Here is an 18,422-nt window from a genome sequence, read left to right as displayed (position 1 = left end):
CAGAACATCATGAATGAAATATCTAATCAATACAGTCATTTCTCAATTGTTTATATTGACAATGTTCTCATTTATTCCAAATTGATAGATGAGCATTAGAAACACTTAAATATGTTTGCTAGAATAATTAAGTCAAATGGATTAGTTGTCTTAGCAACCAAAATTAAGTTATTCCATACCAAAATTAGGTTTTCAGGATACAATATCCACCAGCCAACCATTTAGCCAATGGATAGAGTAATTCACTTTGAATATAAATTCTCATATGAAATTATTGACAAAACTCAATTACAAAGATTTCTAGGATCTTTAAATTATGTTGCAGAATTCTATCCACATCTTAGGCAACACTGCAAGCCTTTGTTTGATCGTCTAAAAGAAAATCCTTCATCATGGTCTAATACTCATACTTTCATAGTCAAACAGATCAAGTCACATGTTAAGACGTTGCCCTGTCTTGGCACTCCAACTCCCTCCAAATACATTCAAGATCGTTGAAACTGATGCCTCTAAAATTGGTTACGGGGTCATTCTCAAACAGTCAATTTCTTCTGGATCTCCGAACAAATTGTTCGTTTCCATTTAGGTGTATGGAATCCAGCACAAAGTAATTATAGTACTATTAAGAAAGAAATATTATCGATAGTATTATGTATTAGTAAATTTCAAGATGATTTAGTAAATCAAAAGTTTTTAGTCAGAGTTGACTACAAATCTGCAAAATATGTTTTACAAAAAGATGTTCAAAACATTGCATCAAAACAGATTTTTGCATGATGGCAAGCTATATTAAGTTTTTTTTTTAAAATCAAATACATCAAAGGTAGTCAAAATTGCATCCCTGATTTTCTAACCAGAGAATTTCTGCAGGGAAAGAATGACAGCAAGAAAACCTAATCAGAGGAGGCTTTCAGCCACTTTACCACCACCTCCAGTAAAACAAGAATCAAGCCCAGATTCTTCATCGGCCTTAATCATTACCAACCGTTTCACTCCCTTATATTCCACAATAGGAAACCTTAGGCCAAATTACCAGTCACCATGTCCCAATTACCAAACGGCATTAGTCAGTCAATATGATCCTTATTCAACCCTTACATACCAATCATCATTATCCCAACCAGTCAGTTATACTAAAACATCACCGTATGTCACCCTATAGCACCACACAAAACACTGAAAATATTATCAAGCCATTCTCAACGAAACAGAGTTCATCTCTATCAAACCATTTTACAGGAAAACTCATGAAAACAAAATTATTTACCATTCTCTTTACATTGGTTGGTTCTTAACTGAAGCAGATTAGGGAATCCCCCTTTACAAAAGCAAACCTCTTCACACTCACTATGCCCAATTACCAAATACCATTATAATTATTTTGATTACATCGATGCTTGGAGTAACATCTTTCTCCATCGAACAGAAGATTTTAGTCATTCATGGTTCATCAATTTTGCCAAAAGTTTCTAGTTAAATGTTCCAGCATGGTTCCCAAAATGGTGGTTAATTCATGGGCCAACAGTCAGTCTAGACAAGCTTATGCAGGTTCTCTCAGCCAGTTTTCAACAAAAATTTGACAGAAGCATATTCAATTACAGAATTACACTTCTCCCATAATTCATGGCCAAATACAAAGTCTCGTGGATCTTGAAGTGGAATTATGAAGTTGACACTGGTGAAGTCAACAGAGTCAGATCAATCAAATGGTGGGATAAATTCAACTATCAAATGATCATCAATTTGGTTTTCTTTAAATTTCCCATTACTCCTCCTCCAGTCATCCCAACACAGCCAGTAATGCCAGCTATTCCAGCTTAATCATTATTGGACATTGGTCCATCCTCATCCCTTAAAGAAACAATCAAGTCTCCCAAATCATCAGGCTCAAAGACAAATAAAGCCACTTAGTTCCAAGATTTAGCACAACAATTATTTGTAGAAGCAGCGATACTCCACACTGAAGAAGAATACACTTTAGACTCCGAATCTTTAGATGCATCCTCACATCAACCAGCCAATTTGATAAGTCAAAAAACACAGTCTGCCAAGTGGGTCGACAACAAGGATTCACAAGACCATTTTGCATAAGGCCATGTGAATACAATTAATTACCATGTGAAAATTCAGCCATCATGTCATGTCATCATGTGAACACTATTGTCATGTGAAAATTTAGTCATCTTTCTAAGTCATCATGTGAAGCGTTCAGACAATATTCGCATCAATAATTCTGACAAAGCATGAAATCATTCAGTCATCTGCACATTCCACAGTAAAGTAACAATTATTCCAACAAGTTCACTATTCATCCACAGTAAAAGCAAATTATCATCCAACAATAAAGCAATCAATCATCCAGGTCTATTTTCCAAGTCTATATGAAAGGGACTCAGATGAAGGAGACATCAAGTTAATTTCTACATCTTTTCTTAGTCAAAATTTCTTTGGGTTCACACTGTATTCAAAGAAAACCAAATTGTAAACAATTTAAATTCTCAAATGTCAAGGATGCCTGCGTGCACCAATATCCTTTTCACCAGTCAATTTCTTATTTGCTGACTCAATCGTCATTAAATTAATTGTAAGTTCCAGTGTAAGTTTTGCAATAAAATTTATTTTCAAATTATAATTGCACCATTATTTTGAATTCATTATTTTCATTATGAATATTTTCATAACTACTAATTTTGAATGACATATAATTCTTACTCACAGTCAATTCATCGAATATCTCAAATTCAAGGTAAACACAGATAACTCCTTCATCCGGTTTTTCTTATTCATTTAAAATAGTTGGTTTCATGGTTTATTCAATCTTGGCTATCCACCACATTAAATCTCCAATTCACATGATTTGCATCATCATTGCCCTCTTCATCATCATAATCACTAATTCCGCTCCATATATATATATATATATATATAGAGAGACAATCTGATATGTTAGCGGAAGCATCTTATAAAGACAATTTGTGCATTTTAAATTATTCTAAATAAAGACGATCTGATATGTTAGCGGAAGCATCTTATAAAGACAATATGTGCACTTTAAATTATTCTAAATGAGTATGAATCTTGTTAATGTTCTAATCCTTTATCATGATTTAAGGAATCAATTTCCAACATTAAATTCATATAAACCCACTCTAAACATTCTGTATAATTTGAAAGAATTTGAATTTCAAAAATACATACCTCTTCGTAGTTAACTTTTGAGATTTGGCAAATTCAGCATCTATCTTGACTCAAAATCATTTTTTAGACAAGCAACAAAAAAGAAATAGGTCTATCGAAGATGATGAGGGAGAACCCTCTTCGAAGAACATGATGAAAACTGAATCACAAGTAATGACTCTGATACCACATGTAAGAACAAGTTTGTAACATCTTCTCCAAGGAACAAGAATTCATCCAATTGAATCACAACTAATGTAAACCTTTCGTTGAACACACTTAAGAACCAAAGCCTTTAAAACATGCCTGCATTATTCGATCCTGATGAAGAAGCCATTGCAACCTCTGTGCTCAAAACCTTCTCCTCTTTTGCGATGATAATAGCTCTTCTAATCAATAGGTCTTATAACAAAACAAGCTGGTGAATCACAAGAGCAGTGGTTTGAACCATATATATAGTACTCCTCTGTCCATTCTGTATTAGAATTGGACTAGGATTCAAACTATATAAACCATAAAGAATTATGAGACTTTATAACATTCCAACACTAAGTTCTTTTCCAAAACCAATTGGAACTTCTCTCGATTCTGTTATCCTAAAACATTAAGGACAACCTAACAGCTTGTAATCTTACATGATGCACATACACAAAACAAAAAAGTCTCAGAAAAAATAGTGGAAGACATCAACATCCATAGACGAGGCACAGCGTTCCCTGAAAACACTGTCTCGTTGAACGCCAGATTGTTTTAAGCCGTAATTAATTACCATAAAATTCACCCACATTGTCTTGAAACTTCTTTTTTCTGCGGGTATATTGTATTGAAACTTAACAGCACGTGTTGCACCTCTTTTATGCATGCCATCAAGTAAGATAGGTGGCTTCAAAATAAAAGGAAAGAAAATTTTCAAGGCATCAAACACATATATGAAACAACCAGAATTTTCTCCGACTGTAATGCACAATTACACAAAAGCATTTTACAAGCCATAATCAAGCAATTCAAAGTTCAGGATCGGATGCAAAAACCCCAAGCACATACATCAAATCACGTCTTGTTAGAAAAGCCTGAAGTGCGCATAAGAACACTAAAAGCGAATTCGGCCAACTAACATACCTATACTTCACAGAAACATTAATCCCAATTCCAATCAACAGAAATCATCATGTACCCTAGACCTAAAAACACTGGCACCCATGTACAACTGTCCTCAAATGTATAAAGCAAAAGCATGATTCTCAGTTCATGCATAATGTTTGAATAGAATCAGATACTTACCCCATCCTTACCACTCACCAATTATCCAACAACCATACATATATATGTATATTTACACACACACACACACATATATATATATATAGGAATATGCTATCCACACACTTCTTTTTACTTCTCACACACCCTTGTTAATTTCTGTCCGTTAATATTCTTCAATTCATCTGATCCGACAGCAGAAAACCAAAAGGGTGTGGGAAAAGTAAAAAAAGATGTGTGGATATCACATCCATATATATGTGTGTGTGTGTACACTCTCGATAAAAAGCCTTGTTTTCTTACTTCATTTACTTCATCTCTGTGTTTATCATTTTGTTTATCATGGTTCCATTAAACACCAAGGTAAGCATTAATCTCTTCTTTTCCACATTTGGTTTGATATTGATGTGCTTTGAAAAAGAGCTGCTTCTGTTATGCTATGAGAATAAGCAACTGTGAAATCAAGTAGCAGAAAGTTTGATAATTTTTTTTTATAAAAATGCTTTTCTAAAAAAAAACACTATGATAGCGTTTGGTAATAACCTTGCCTCCCCACACCCTTCACACACAGACCCAGCGTTTTTCTTTGGACACCTAACAAGAATCTCACCCAGCAAACCCCCCTCCAAAATCTTCAGCACTTCCTCAGAGCTGCCTATATATCTCCTCTTCACAAACACCCGCGACGGCACCGCTGCCTCCTTCCCTTTCCCTTTCATCAAGTCGCTCAACTCTTCTCCGAACCCGTGATCCATTGACATGTCACGCTCGACAATCGTCACCCCGAGGCCTTCTATCTCTACCCGGACGGCGTTGCACTCCTCAAAAGTCCGCCGCATTCCTCACATCGGTCTCGGGTCGGCCAATAGCGACTTGGGTTCGAACTCGACTTGGGCTGGGACAAGGGACTCGGGAAAATGGACCTGGAAGTGAATCGAGAAAGGGGTGTCGACGGGGTGGTGGGCGCAGGTGGCGGAGGGTTGAGAGTGAGGAGGCTGTAGATGGAGGAAGTCAGCGAGACGATGTGGTGGCTCAGCGCGGAGCTGCCATGAGAAAGGAGAAAGGAGGGCAATATTGGGGTAGCTTCCAAAATAAGTCTTTTTTTTTTTAAGCTGCCTCTTCCACCTTTTAGCTTTTTTTTCATCCGAAATTTTGAAAAAAAAAATTTGATTTGGAGTGTTTACCCAACACAAAAAACTCCTAATTTTTTTTCGTACCAACTTTTTTTATAATCACCTCAATCCCAAATCATACCTTACTCCTGTTTTTTTTTAATTTATTTATTAGAAGTGATATTACTAGTCTAATCTACGTCAACAGAATAGGGAAAAGTTTGAACCCGAGAGACAATGAGTTGAAAGGAACGTTGTATCCACCATTACTCAGTTGTTGTGCACTTAATCGTCAATTCTATTTACCTATTAAAACTGTGTATCAACACAAGCTTTGAACAAGAAAATAGCATTTAAGGTACGTTTAAACAAGGAAACTGGTTTTTAACTTTTTATGTAGGAAGATGGCAAGGAGCAAGCAGGCGGGAAGAGGAAGATCATGGAAGTAGGACCATGGGGAGGAAATGGTGGAACTCCTTGGGACGACGGCATCTACAATGGCGTGAGAGAAATCACGCTTGTTTATGGCGAATGCATCGACTCCATCACCGTGGTGTATGATAAAAACGGCAAGCCCTTCAAAGCTGAAATGCATGGAGGTCACGGAGGCACTCAAACCGCGGAGGTCTGCTTCGTAGCTCCTAGTTTTCATTTTATTTCAACAACTACTGTCTTGGAGATTTGAACTTAAGACCTCATTCATACCTTATCTTTTTCATGCCTTGCAGATAAAGCTGCTGTACCCCGATGAGTACATAGTCAGTGTGACCGGGCACTATTGTACGATGGTGGATGCCGGCATCTATTCCCCTATCATCCGTTCGCTTAAATTTCAGAGCAATCGAAGAACATTCGGACCATTTGGAAGGGATCAAGGCACACCGTTTACTTACACTCTGGATGGAGGCAAAATTGTTGGCTTGAAGGGAAGAGATGGTTTATACATAGATGCCATTGGATTTCATGTATCCCCTGCCCCAGCAAGACTCTCTGTCAGAGTTCAGAAGAGTTTCAGAAGGCTCGGGTGCTCGGTTACCTGCGGAGCCCAGATAAACTGCAACGACTAGACTGCTTCAAGTTGAAATATATATAATTCATAGCTAAAGGATTTTGAATGCATAAGCTAGTGTGTTTCTGCTTGTGCTTGTTTTGATGTATACTTATGCTATCCAAATAACCTGTAATGTGTTTTCTGTACAACGATATGAAAACATGCTTCACTTTTAAGGTCTCCCTTGAAAACGTTTCCCAAAATACACTTCTGATCTCAAGCGCTTTTACTAGAAGCAAAAACATACTGGAAATTTTTAGTGAGTATTCAATCCAAGTGCTTTCCTTACATACGATCATACCAACTCACATGCACCGGATCCCATCCAAACTCCGAAGTTAAGTGAGTTTGGACGAGAGTAGGTACTAGAATGGGTGACCGTCTGAGAAGTCCTCGTGTTACATCCCCCCACAGCCGACCCCACCTAGTGGGAAAAGGCTTTGTTGTGTTGTGTTGTATCCAATCCAAGTGCTTTCTGAAAAGAACTTGAAGTGCATCTGTAAAAGCAAGCGTTTTAACTTTCTCGACCAAACATTGTTACAAACACTTTTAGTTAGATGCACTACTAAACAGACCCAAGTCCTATCAGCCTTTACAAAACTTCATTCAATTCAATTCATGATCATCATAGCAAGTAGTGTTCTAACAATAACATTTAACAAGGTAACGATATTCCAAATTCCATAATCTCAAAACCCCGACAGCACATGAACCACCGCAATCACAGAAAATAAACGCAAGAAATCACTATATTCTTGTGATTTATTTAAATAACTTCTGCAAGTACTAAAATGCCAAGTTCATACAATATGTGTCGCATGTTGGCTGCCTAACAAATATTATTCTAACAAGTGAGGTTTAAAAATCCATCAGATATTTAGCTGTAAACCGTGATCAAAGAAATCATATGACTCACATTCTTTATCAACTACATAAAGATTACAAGAAGTTTATGACTGACTCCGGTTTAGAAAATGGACCTAAATAAAACACACAGATTGCTGAAAATTGCTTTTCTTTACTGGAACGCAAGCATTCATAACATCTTTTAATCATAAACCACAGACTATGTGAAGCAATAAAACAAAAACAGAATTAGCCATTCAGTACACTCGATGAGAACATCCGGATCTCATTTCAAGTTATCGTTGTAAAACACTGATCCGACAACAAACCAGTTATATAGCCATGACTATTACTTATTCTAACAGCATGTTGGCATCAACGTGAAAAATTGCTTAACCATTCTCAAAATGGTACATAAGATCAGCAAGAGTACTGCTAATAAGAACTTGAATAGCATAACTCCCATGTTTTCTACCCAAAAAAATAAGTACCAAATGCTTGAAAATGAAGCAATTATCAAAGAGACACGTTGTCTGCAATTAGCAGCACACCATACAACAGTTTCATGCACATACACAAAACAAAAAAAGGTGCACTCAGAAAAATTATTGCAAGACATCAGCATCCAAAGACAAGAGGCACAGAGTTGTATGAAAACACTGTTTTGAAACATTATTAATTACCATACAATTCACCAACATTGTCTTGAAACTTCTTTTTTCAGCAGGTATATTGTCTTGAAACTTAACAGCACATGTTGCACCTCATATGCATGCCATAAAGTAAGATAGGTGGCTTCAAAATAAAAGGAAAGAAAATTTTCAAGGCATCAAATACATATATGAAACAACAGAAATTTCTCTGACCGTAACGCACAATTACACAGAAGCTTTTTACAAGCCCTAATCAAGCCATTCAAAGTTCAAGATCAGATGCAAAAACCCCACTCACAAATAGAGCACACAGACATCAAATCACATCCTTGCTCAAAAAGCGTGAAGCGCGCATAAGAACATTAAAAGAAAATTCAGCCAACTAACATACCTATACTTCACAGAAATATTAATCCTAATTCCAATCAACAGAAATCACCATGCACACCTAAAAACACTGGCGCCCATGTACAACAATCACTAATCCTGTGTCGAAATAGTTATGTCCATACACAAATGTATTCATATTTCACATTCCAAATAGCACTCACAACCAAATGGTGTTCATCTCAGAGCGAAACAGCAAAAGCAGCAATATCCAACCAGTCCCAATCGGTCAAATCCACTCAATCAAGAAAAGTTACAAGCTCTTTCCCCAATAACGACAGGCACACATGCATATATCTATTATACATACAAAACAAAATAAATGCAAACAATGTGACTCGAATGCAACGAAAGCCCACGTAGTCATATATCATAGCGAATTCAAATTTGTCAAATATACACAAATATCAAGTTATAAATTGTTCCAACATGAGTCATAACTCATAATTGGCAATCACTACAAACACATAGCATATCATATATATCGAATTCGCAATGCAAGCTGACCGCTTTCCTAATTTAACCTCTAGCCTTGAGCTCCGCAAGCCTCCTGGAGAGGTCGTCCTCATCGACCTTCTCGGTTTCCTTGGCAGGCACGGCATGTGCAGCTGCCTGAGGCAGGCCGACAGACACCTCAAGCCCATAGTCATCCGCAACCTGTTGCATCAAGCTATTGACCTCACCTTCCGGTGTCGAAAGCGAGGTGGAGCCAGCCATGGCGGTCTCCATGAACTCGGCCTGGACCTCCATGTTCACAAACTGCTTCTCGAACGAGTCCATGGTCTCCGACATCTTCTGGAGGTTTCCAGTGGCCAGCGACGACTCGAGCGATTTGACGATATTGCCCATTGACTTGTTGATGGTGAACATCTTGGCCTGGGTATCAAGCCGCGCCACCACGGCGTCGAGCCGCGAGGCGAGGCGGAGGTAGTTCATCTGCTCAGTGCGCTTCCGGATCGCGTTCTCGGCGTAGATCCGGGCGCCGTCGACGTTTCCCTTCTCCATTGCCTTCTTGATCTTGAGCTTCTCGGCTTTCTCCTCCTTCTCGCACTTCCTGGACTGGCGCTGGAGCGACTTGGAGGTGAATTTGAGCTCCATGATCTGGTTCATCAGCTTCTCGGTGTTTCCCATGGCGGAATTTGGGGATTTTTTTTGGGGAATTTAATTTTCTAGGGTTTTGGTTTTCTGATCGGAGGAAGAAAGATCCGAGCTTTTGTGCGTTTTTGGACTTCGATACACGCGTTTCGCTTCCGTGTCTCGGAGAAGTCGGTAGAGGGCGAGGCCGACGTTTCCTAGCTTGCTTTTTTGGGCCCTTATGTGCGATATTTTGGGCTTCGCTTGGAATTATGTTTTCACAAAATTTGAAATTTATGGTTAACATATCACAATTTAGTGATATTTTTCGTAACTTATGAGTAATAGGTTTATGTTTGAGTTTCGCTGATAGCATATCAAGGATTTTTTGTTTTGAGAAAATTGAAGCGGGGAAGTTAAACTTGGATGGTGTCACTATCTTTGTTGCGAAATCTACTGCCTAAGTGGAAGGATTGATGCTTGCTAGCAGAAAGGGTATTCAAAATTTAATGGTGGAAGGGCAACTCCAGGCTAGTGATCCAGTTGGCTCGAGGTGAGTGGAAGCCTTCTTGGCATCTTAACCAAATTGTTAGTGATATCAAGGGTTTTGCCTCAAATTTTCAAACCATTAGTTTGAACCATATCTTCACAATGGCGAATTTTGTTGTTGACGCTTTGGCCTATGTGTGTATTTCTTTCTTGATAAAACAAATTTGATAACGAGTTCGATTGCATATAATATACCATTGTATAAAAAAAAGTATGGTTCATTTCTCTCATGAGCGATTAGTAACAAGGAGTTTACAATCATTAGTCGACCAGAAGGATCTTCAAGCCCAAAACAGGCACAACAAAGACAAGAAGGTCCGGAAAAACCCAAGTGAACGCGCCAACTACAAAGAACAGTGATGCCGATACAAACTAGGAGACATGAAACCCTACCTAAAAACAAACACACACTTCAAGCACCCTAGTGGTGACCAAACCAAGGGGAGGCTGATAGAACTTAGCTGTCAGACCTCCGCCAAAGTAAAGCCTACAGGGGGCATGGGAGCTCGTCGCGAGAGAGAACCAAGACCAGTGAGGGAGGAGGCGTAGCTGGCCAAGAGAGATTGCACACCCTCGAATCGGTCAAAGTAGCTGCCATGTGAGCAACTTGATTTGCAGAACGGGGAACCCAGCTTCATTCAACGGAGGAGGAGGCAATCAGACGAACTTCTGCAATAATTTGGAATCTACGCCAGTGGCAACCCAACTATCCAAGGAACGATTTAGTTCAATTCCAATCACTGATTTGATCGTCGAAAGAGTTTAGCATACACCACATTGATGCACCCTCATTTTTTAGGTTAGATTACTTACCAACTTGAAGATTTCTAGTTCCAAGGCCGTCCAAATAAGTTCCTGTAAGTTTATTTTTTTGCTCAAATATTATTTATATTAGTTTGATTTTCTACTTTTCACACACTCATTTTTTTACTTTTCACATCTTTCTTAATTTCAATTGTCAGATAATATAAATTAAAGAAAATTAATAAAGATACGTGAATGTTAAAAATAAGTGTTAAGATACTCAAGATGACACATGTTTTATTATTTTAAAAAATACTAGACATATTACTAATTGTATCAACTTGGATACTCACTATTGAGTACTCACCTTTTGTATTTGTCCAATGCAACAAGAAAAATGTTAAGGAAACTGTTTCAAAATTAACGCTCTTTATAAATTCTTTGTCACCTCATATTTTTTTACACAATACTTTACAATGTTTACACTGAAATTGTGATAAATTGTGATGTTATAGAAGTTCTATAAAGAATCTAACTTTAAGAGTCTTTTTAGCATTTCTCTCGCACCAATACGTATGGAGAGAAACAATGCAATATGTGATTACACTACCCCAAAAATGGCTCTCGACATTTTAACATTCGACTATTTTCCAAAAAATATAATTGAATAAGTGATAGGGCAGTGCTACACTTATCATCTATTTGTATCATATAAGTGAAGATTAGAACATTTTGAAAGCTCAAGAGAGTCAAGATTGCTCGAACAAATAAAAAATTTAGAGGACAAATGTGGAACTCTAGATTGTCATGTTTTCTTATGATACTAGATTGCCATCCTTTTTGTTAGAAATAAAGGGAAGAATAATAGAGTAATGCTAGATAAACTAAATTTGTAGATACAATTTGCAAATTAAAGGATGCGTCACTATTAGAAAATGAGCATGTTCATCAATGCTTAAATAATAATCTAATAATCAACTTCTATGTCATTTAGTGTACAAAATTTTATCTACAAATTTATTATCTCTAATATTACTTAGAATAATAAAATATCATCAAAGTTTGAGAAAAATTTAAATTAACACGTTATGTTTAATTAATGCAACATAAAATTAAACATGAGGTGATAGATAATATAGAATCTCCTTAGCGTACCTTTCTTTTATCACTTTCATTTTAACTCTGCATTTAAATTCACGAAGTATTGGATCGACACCCAAAAATTAAAAACATCTTATGTACTTCCTATTAGCTAAAGTTCACGGACTTTAGTAAGCATACTGAAGTTTGAAACTGTTATGTATTGTGCATACTAAAGTTTGAAACTTGAAATTTAAAATTTGAAATTTGAAATGTTTAAAAATTAAAGAATAATGTTAGGCTTTTGACATTTGAGAATAATGTTAAACATATTAATTTTTTAAATTAAATTTATAAATTATATAACGTATCAACAATATAAAATAAACACGTTAATCACGTTAAACAATTTACGTGATATTTTTTAAAATTAAAAATAAATTAAATTAAATATTCCTAAAATAGTTAGTCAAAGGGTAAAGACCGGAGAAACGATTTGCGTGATATTATTTAAAACTAAAAATAAATAAAATTAAATATTCATAAAATAGTTAGTCAAAGGGCAAAGACCCGAGGTTATACATGGGAAGTCGGACCGTTTGTCTTTCCTTTCCCAATTTCCATTCCAATCTGGAAAGCGCAAAAACAAAAGAAACCGCCAAATGTCAGAACCCACGTGTCCTCCCCCTTCCTCACCATCCTATGTGTCTCTCCCTCCCCAACTCCTCGCCCCGAATGCCCAACTGCTCAGCCACCTGTAGTCCTCCATTCCCCTCTCTCTCTCTCTCACTCTCTCTCTCTCTCTGGAAACCCACATTGCAGCATTCCAATCCAATTGGACTCCCATTTGAACTTTTATGTTTGATCTGAGCACACAGAACCCGACATTTGCCTAAAACTAACGACCCGTTTCGCAATTCGACCCGTTTCGTCAGAAAATTTGTGTCTTTGGGATCCGAATAGCTCGAACTTTTTCCAAATGCAATTGTCCACTTCGCCATTTAAGCCGGTTTCTGCAAAGTTCGCGTCTTTTGGTGATTTGGGCACTGTTTTGATCTTGAAATTTGAGACCCATTTGGCTTTTCTCTGAGATGGTGAAGTTGTTTGGTGGTGGGCAGGAGATGAACGTCTTCGAGGAGGAACAAACTGTTTTCGAGATTGGGGTGGTGGTTCCGAAGCGAAATGTGAAAGAGGAAGATAAAACTTCTGATTGTGTGGAGGTTTTGGTGGAGGAGTTCAGGAATTTGGGTTTGGTTGTTGAGAGAGTGCACGGCGTTGTGGATGAGTTCATCAAGGTCTGCTTTTTCTACATTTGCTTGTTTTCTTTCAATTTGTTATCATTTTTGTTGGAGCGATATTCTAATTAATCTCTGTTAAATTCGAACTTTGGTGCAAATGAGAGCGATATTCCTTTGTTCTTATATACTCCGACAATGATTTTTATTTGGGTTTTTAGGAATTGACTTGTATGCAATTGGCTCTCGACAGCAGATTCTGTAAATAGTTTTATGATATTGCTTAATAGGAAAGGAAAGTTAGTTACTTTATTACTGAAAGAATCATATTTCTTAAAAAGGAATAAATTTCGGGGCCTTTTGCTAATCTGACCGTGAAAAAAAAGAGGGTTCCTTTTGCTGATAATTTTTTAGATTCTGAATTGTAAATCAGAACTTTTCTTGCCAGTTTATGATAACCCAGCATTATTCGTGTCTCGTTTGGTTGTTTGCTGAATGAAAATGGTACATACAATTGGGCTGTGTTTTGTTTATACTCTTTCTTGAGTTTGGCTTTCTAGAGCTTAGCCTTCTTTGTTTCAGCTGGCAGCACCTTTGGAGACGCTGGGGAGGGCTGCAGCTGAGTTGCAGATTAAAAAGCGGACTGCTATCGGTAATGATCCAGTTCTGTTCAAGTTGGCTTTCAAAATTCAAAGCTTCTTATCTATTAAGTATGACATCCGGGATATGATTTCTTTTACTTGAAGATTTAATATGCTGGACTTGGTTTCAGGGATGGATTTACAATTTGAATGGGAGGAGGTTGATGCTTTTGTGAGGCAGCCTGATGGTTCGGTCTTCAGTTGGTGTGAGCGTTTTCGCTGCTATAGGCACTTATTATATGGAATTGTAAGTATATGGCATATAATAAAACAATAATGTTCCAATGGCAATTTTTTCTTTCTGATGTTTGTGTCTCTACTTCCACTTCGGTTTTACTTTACAACTTCATGTTTATCTTATTCTTTATTGTTACTCTTTGGTTGAATAGATACTACCAGTTGGCCTCTGATATTCCAATTGATTAATTTTGTTGTGAGAGCAACTGAAACCCTGTGAATAAGTCTAATTTAACTATATTTATGTGTGCAAAATTAGCCATAAATTTGTGTCTTTGACAAGGATTGAACTTTAAATTTACAGATTAACAAGAGCCGGTCAAGTATAACTTTAAGATTTGATGATAAAGAATTTTGTTGGGAAGTCGGGGAGTATTTACTTCAGAAGTTGGAGTCAGAGAGGATTGTCAAAGAAGTGTTTCCTTTGCATGGTATGCTGACAAGTTTTCAAACAGTTTGTATATCTGTTAAACATTATATTAAAATGGTTTTTTATCGATAGATGAAATAAAAAGGAAGAAGCTCCTTCACACGTGGGCACTACACTGGTGGGACTTCACAAACCAGCCAATAGATGAGATTTATGCATACTTTGGTGCAAAGGTGAACTGGTTGCATTAGCAAAATTATCTTTTTCCATATTTTGCCCAACATATTAAACAAGAATTTACTGTCCTTGTAGATCGCCATCTATTTTGCTTTCCTTGGAATGTATACAAGGTGGTTGCTTTTTCCAGCTGCATTTGGGCTTATCATGCACATGTTTGATTTTGGGTGGGTCAGCTACATCATTTTTCAGTTTCCCTGATGGCTGTCAACTTTATTTTATTTGTGCAACTTGCTTATTGAAACTGCTGTGTGCTTGCATAATGTTTCCGCAGGTCATTGCAGTTACTAGTGCTTCCCATTTTCTTCGTATGCATAATATTATGGGCTATAATGTTTTCACAGTTTTGGAAACGTAAAAATAGTGCCCTCTTAGCCAGGTAACTTAGTTTACAAGAAATTGTCTTGTGGCTTAGATCTATTCTTATTCATTTTCACTCTTCTTATATTCTTTTTTTCTTACTTTACCTCCTCTTTCTGGATTGTGGGTTTAGATGGCAGATTAGTTATCCAGTTAGAACTGACTTGGGGTATAGACAAGGTGTGGGGTGGAGTTCCTCACCATCTGTTGAGCTCGCAAAAAAATGGGGGACCGACAAAACAAAAGAAAAAGAAATGTTCCAAAGAATTGAGTGGTTTGGACGACTCATGAGATTCCGAAATGATGCTTTCATTATCTTCAGTATTATATGCCTTCAGTTACCATTTGAACTGGCATATGCTCATATTTATGAGGTTATTGAATCTGATATTATGAAGTAAGATGCTGAGTCCTCTTGCATTCGTATAATTGCATATACTTTCATGTTATAATTACTGAATGAAGATGACACTTATCGCAATATTTTTCTTTTCAGGGTTGGGTTGACTACCATTTATCTTTTTGCCATTCAGTTCTTGACACAGATTGGTGGCAAGATCTCCGTTAAGCTCATTAAATATGAAAATAATGAAAACACAGAAAAAAGAGCTGACAGCTTGGTCTACAAGGTGGGTTAAGGGGAGACTGATCCACCCCCGCTACTGTTTTGCTCTCTTGTGTAGGAGTTTTTACACTTCAAGGACTTTTTTGTATTTGGCAGGTGTTTGGTCTTTATTTCATGCAGTCGTATATAGGAGTTTTCTACCATGCCCTTTTGCACCGCAACTTTTCTACTCTCCGCAAAGTCTTGATTCAACGCCTCCTTGTGTCTCAGGTAAAATATGTCATGTTTCATTCATTTCTTTTTCCTACTTTTCTCATTTCTTGTATTGGACAATGTTTTGTAGGTGTTGGAAAACTTGTTGGAGAACATTTTGCCATATTTGAAGTACAGTTATAAGAAATATAGAGTTCGGTAAGTCTATACTTTGTATTATCTTTTGGACCCTTATGTGTTCGGAGTTTTAAGTTTACATGAACCTAACCTGTTCTGCCATTCTGGTGTAAAGAAGCAAGAAAAAACGTGAAAGGGGTTCATCAATAGGGAAGATCCAGTTTGCTTACAGGGTAGAAAAGGAGTACCTGAAGCCTTCTTATTCTGCAAGCATTGGTATGGAACTTGAAGACGGGCTGTTTGATGGTAAGATATCAAGTGTATCCAATTTTATTCTTTTTTCTGGTGTCTTTATAATTTGATTTTCCTCATTGTTTTGTAGTCATGAGAATACATTATATTTTTATATTTCCTGCTGATTTAAACTGTGATTGGACCTGCAGACTTTCTGGAGGTGGCATTGCAGTTTGGAATGATCATGATGTTTGCTTGTGCATTCCCCCTTGCTTTTGCCTTCGCAACTTTGGTATATTTTGCTTTGTGGTTGTTCATTCGTTTAAGTTTTATATTGCTGGTAGTAGTATTTTGTTAATTAATGTTAATTGTTGTGGTTGTTCATTTTTCACAGAACAATATCACTGAAATTAGGGCTGATGCGTTGAAGCTTCTTGCCATGTTGAGAAGACCAACTCCTCGATTTTCCACAACAATTGGAGCTTGGCTGAACATATTTCAGGTACTTATGGTTCGTGTTTATCTATATATTCTGTCCTGTGAAGGAAATACAAATTTCGTATTATTGAGTCTTCATTGATAGGTAGAGAGAAATGTTTGTTGGGATCTGTATTAGATTTTCTTTCTGATTAGCTGTAATTATAAACACTTGCTGGAGAATTGGATGGTAGAAGACATTCTTACTGGTTTTTCTATTTGCTCGTTTATCGTCATCATTCTAATGTGTGGTTGTCAGCAATTTGTAGTTTCTCATAGTTATGTCTATATGCACCAACTGTGCACTGCTGGTATGGTTATATGATGAAGAGGGCAAATGGAAGATAGAGCCTGGCCTGGCTGCAATATTGGTTATGGAACATGTCCTCTTGTTGATCAAATTTGGTTTCTCCCGCTTTGTTCCCGAGGTGATTTCCTTCTCACCTTTCTTAACACAGTTGCATATTTCCTTGTAACTATACTTACTAATGGTTATTAAGGAAGGTCAAATCATCAAATAAACATTAAACTGGTTTTTCTTGCAGGAACCCGCTTGGGTAGAAGCCAACCGTGTGAAAAACGCAACAAATGCTGAGAACATGTGCTCTAAACAGCTCTTGAAGAATATATCTGGAGCGAGGACGACATTTGGTGATGTTAAGAAGTCACAATGAGGTTAGAGAGTCAAGGGTTTTGTAGATGCCTTATTCTCATTAGCTAGAAAGTAAGACGGAATTGTTTCCAGAATGCGGTTAAAGACTTGAGCTTTAACAGAGTTGATGCCGAAATGGCACCGAAATTTCGGTTTTAGCATTTGTTTGTTCTCATGGTGGTGGACTGAAATTGTTTTGTAGGTAGATGTATAGTATTGGTTAGTATTTCTTTTCCCTGGATTGCTTAAATTCACATTAACAGATATAGCAGAAATGTGAAGCAATTTTGTTATTATTTTGAGTGAAAATTCAAGTACTTACATACAAGTTCATGTCGTGCATCGATCGGTCCTACCCTTTTTCTGAAACTCCTATGTACAATGATGTAAAGCATCGATTGAACTCGCTTGAAACAGAGTAATATACTTCGGACAATTCAATTAGGCTTTTGATTCGCCACGAGAGCTTCCGCTGCGAGAGCTTCCGAAGCGGTCGCTCACTTGCCGGGCGTATGCAACAACAGCCTTAGCCCACCTCTTGATCCCTGACTTCAACTTCTCGGAATCCATTTCTTTAAGTGATTTTCCCGGTTCTGTAGAAACCTCCATGAAAGAAAAACAACGATCGAAGCGTGTCCGCTTTGCTGCAACCACATCTCCGCTGCTCTTCCCGGCTTCACCATTGTTTAGAGACAAAGTCTTCCTTGTCTTCTTTGTAACTGCTCCCTCCTTCCCGGCTCCGCCGTGGTTGAGAGAGAGACTCTTCTTGACAGACATGGCGTCCGGGTTTTGTTGGCTGAGAAATGAGTGGTTGAAAATGTTGCAATTATAGGGGTTAGAGAATTGTATTAAGGCAAGTAATCAACATTTGTATTCTCTTTAATCCGTGTGGGTACTTCATTGACTACGACCTTTTCAATATTCCATTTGATAATAGTCAAATAAAGTTAAATGGTTAAAAGAAGCGGAACCACAAAGGGATCTAGGTCCATATTCCACAAGGCACATCCTGAATTCGACTCCTAGCAATAGTGAATCACACGCTGGCAGCCAGGAACATAACGATTGTGACCAGGAAGAAATTGAAATACATCTGTAAACCTTCCCGACTTCCGAAATAATGAACTGACGTGCACACCATCTATCCCCTT

At 37.4% G+C, this 18,422-nt stretch overlaps 3 protein-coding genes and 1 pseudogene across 10 annotated transcripts; 3 read left to right on the top strand and 1 right to left on the bottom strand.

The window, feature by feature from the left end:
* The first annotated feature begins 4,689 nt into the window (after nt 1-4,689).
* On the top strand, nt 4,690-6,776 carry LOC103411632 (jacalin-related lectin 19-like). Of its 2 annotated transcripts, none has more exons than XM_008350261.4 (3): nt 4,690-4,800; nt 5,950-6,174; nt 6,278-6,776. In XM_008350261.4, the coding sequence occupies exons 1-3, from the start codon at nt 4,780-4,782 to the stop codon at nt 6,614-6,616; spliced, it is 585 nt and encodes a 194-aa protein (XP_008348483.3). In that variant the 5' UTR covers nt 4,690-4,779; the 3' UTR covers nt 6,617-6,776. The 2 variants fall into 2 exon arrangements, with proteins under 2 accessions (XP_008348483.3, XP_008348484.3); XM_008350262.4 differs by lacking the exon at nt 4,690-4,800 and adding an exon at nt 5,376-5,516.
* A 111-nt stretch (nt 6,777-6,887) lies between these two features.
* LOC114827183 (5S ribosomal RNA) lies at nt 6,888-7,007 on the top strand (annotated as a pseudogene).
* A 1,822-nt stretch (nt 7,008-8,829) lies between these two features.
* On the bottom strand, nt 8,830-10,015 carry LOC103411631 (ESCRT-related protein CHMP1B). Its single transcript, XM_008350260.4, has one exon. It carries the CDS (start codon nt 9,615-9,617, stop codon nt 9,006-9,008), a length of 612 nt encoding a protein of 203 aa, XP_008348482.1. The 5' UTR covers nt 9,618-10,015; the 3' UTR covers nt 8,830-9,005.
* Nucleotides 10,016-10,398: 383 nt separating this feature from the next.
* On the top strand, nt 10,399-17,599 carry LOC103443713 (anoctamin-like protein At1g73020). Of its 7 annotated transcripts, none has more exons than XM_017334076.3 (17): nt 10,399-10,908; nt 13,052-13,228; nt 13,751-13,820; nt 13,941-14,056; nt 14,351-14,477; nt 14,549-14,649; nt 14,729-14,820; nt 14,928-15,032; nt 15,147-15,410; nt 15,510-15,642; nt 15,735-15,848; nt 15,922-15,989; nt 16,084-16,214; nt 16,352-16,434; nt 16,537-16,644; nt 16,889-17,047; nt 17,165-17,599. In XM_017334076.3, the coding sequence occupies exons 2-17, from the start codon at nt 13,055-13,057 to the stop codon at nt 17,291-17,293; spliced, it is 1,974 nt and encodes a 657-aa protein (XP_017189565.3). In that variant the 5' UTR covers nt 10,399-10,908; nt 13,052-13,054; the 3' UTR covers nt 17,294-17,599. The 7 variants fall into 7 exon arrangements, 6 of the variants coding, with proteins under 6 accessions (XP_017189565.3, XP_008380824.3, XP_008380823.3 ...); XM_008382602.4 differs by having other exon boundaries at nt 10,826-10,966; XM_070805461.1 differs by lacking the exon at nt 10,399-10,908 and adding an exon at nt 12,588-12,953.
* Nucleotides 17,600-18,422: the final 823 nt, after the last annotated feature.

The sequence above is a fragment of the Malus domestica genome, chromosome 09 (assembly GCF_042453785.1).
Source record: "Malus domestica chromosome 09, GDT2T_hap1".
Taxonomy (NCBI): Eukaryota; Viridiplantae; Streptophyta; class Magnoliopsida; order Rosales; family Rosaceae; genus Malus; species Malus domestica.
This window is presented reverse-complemented; position numbering and strand designations above follow the sequence as displayed.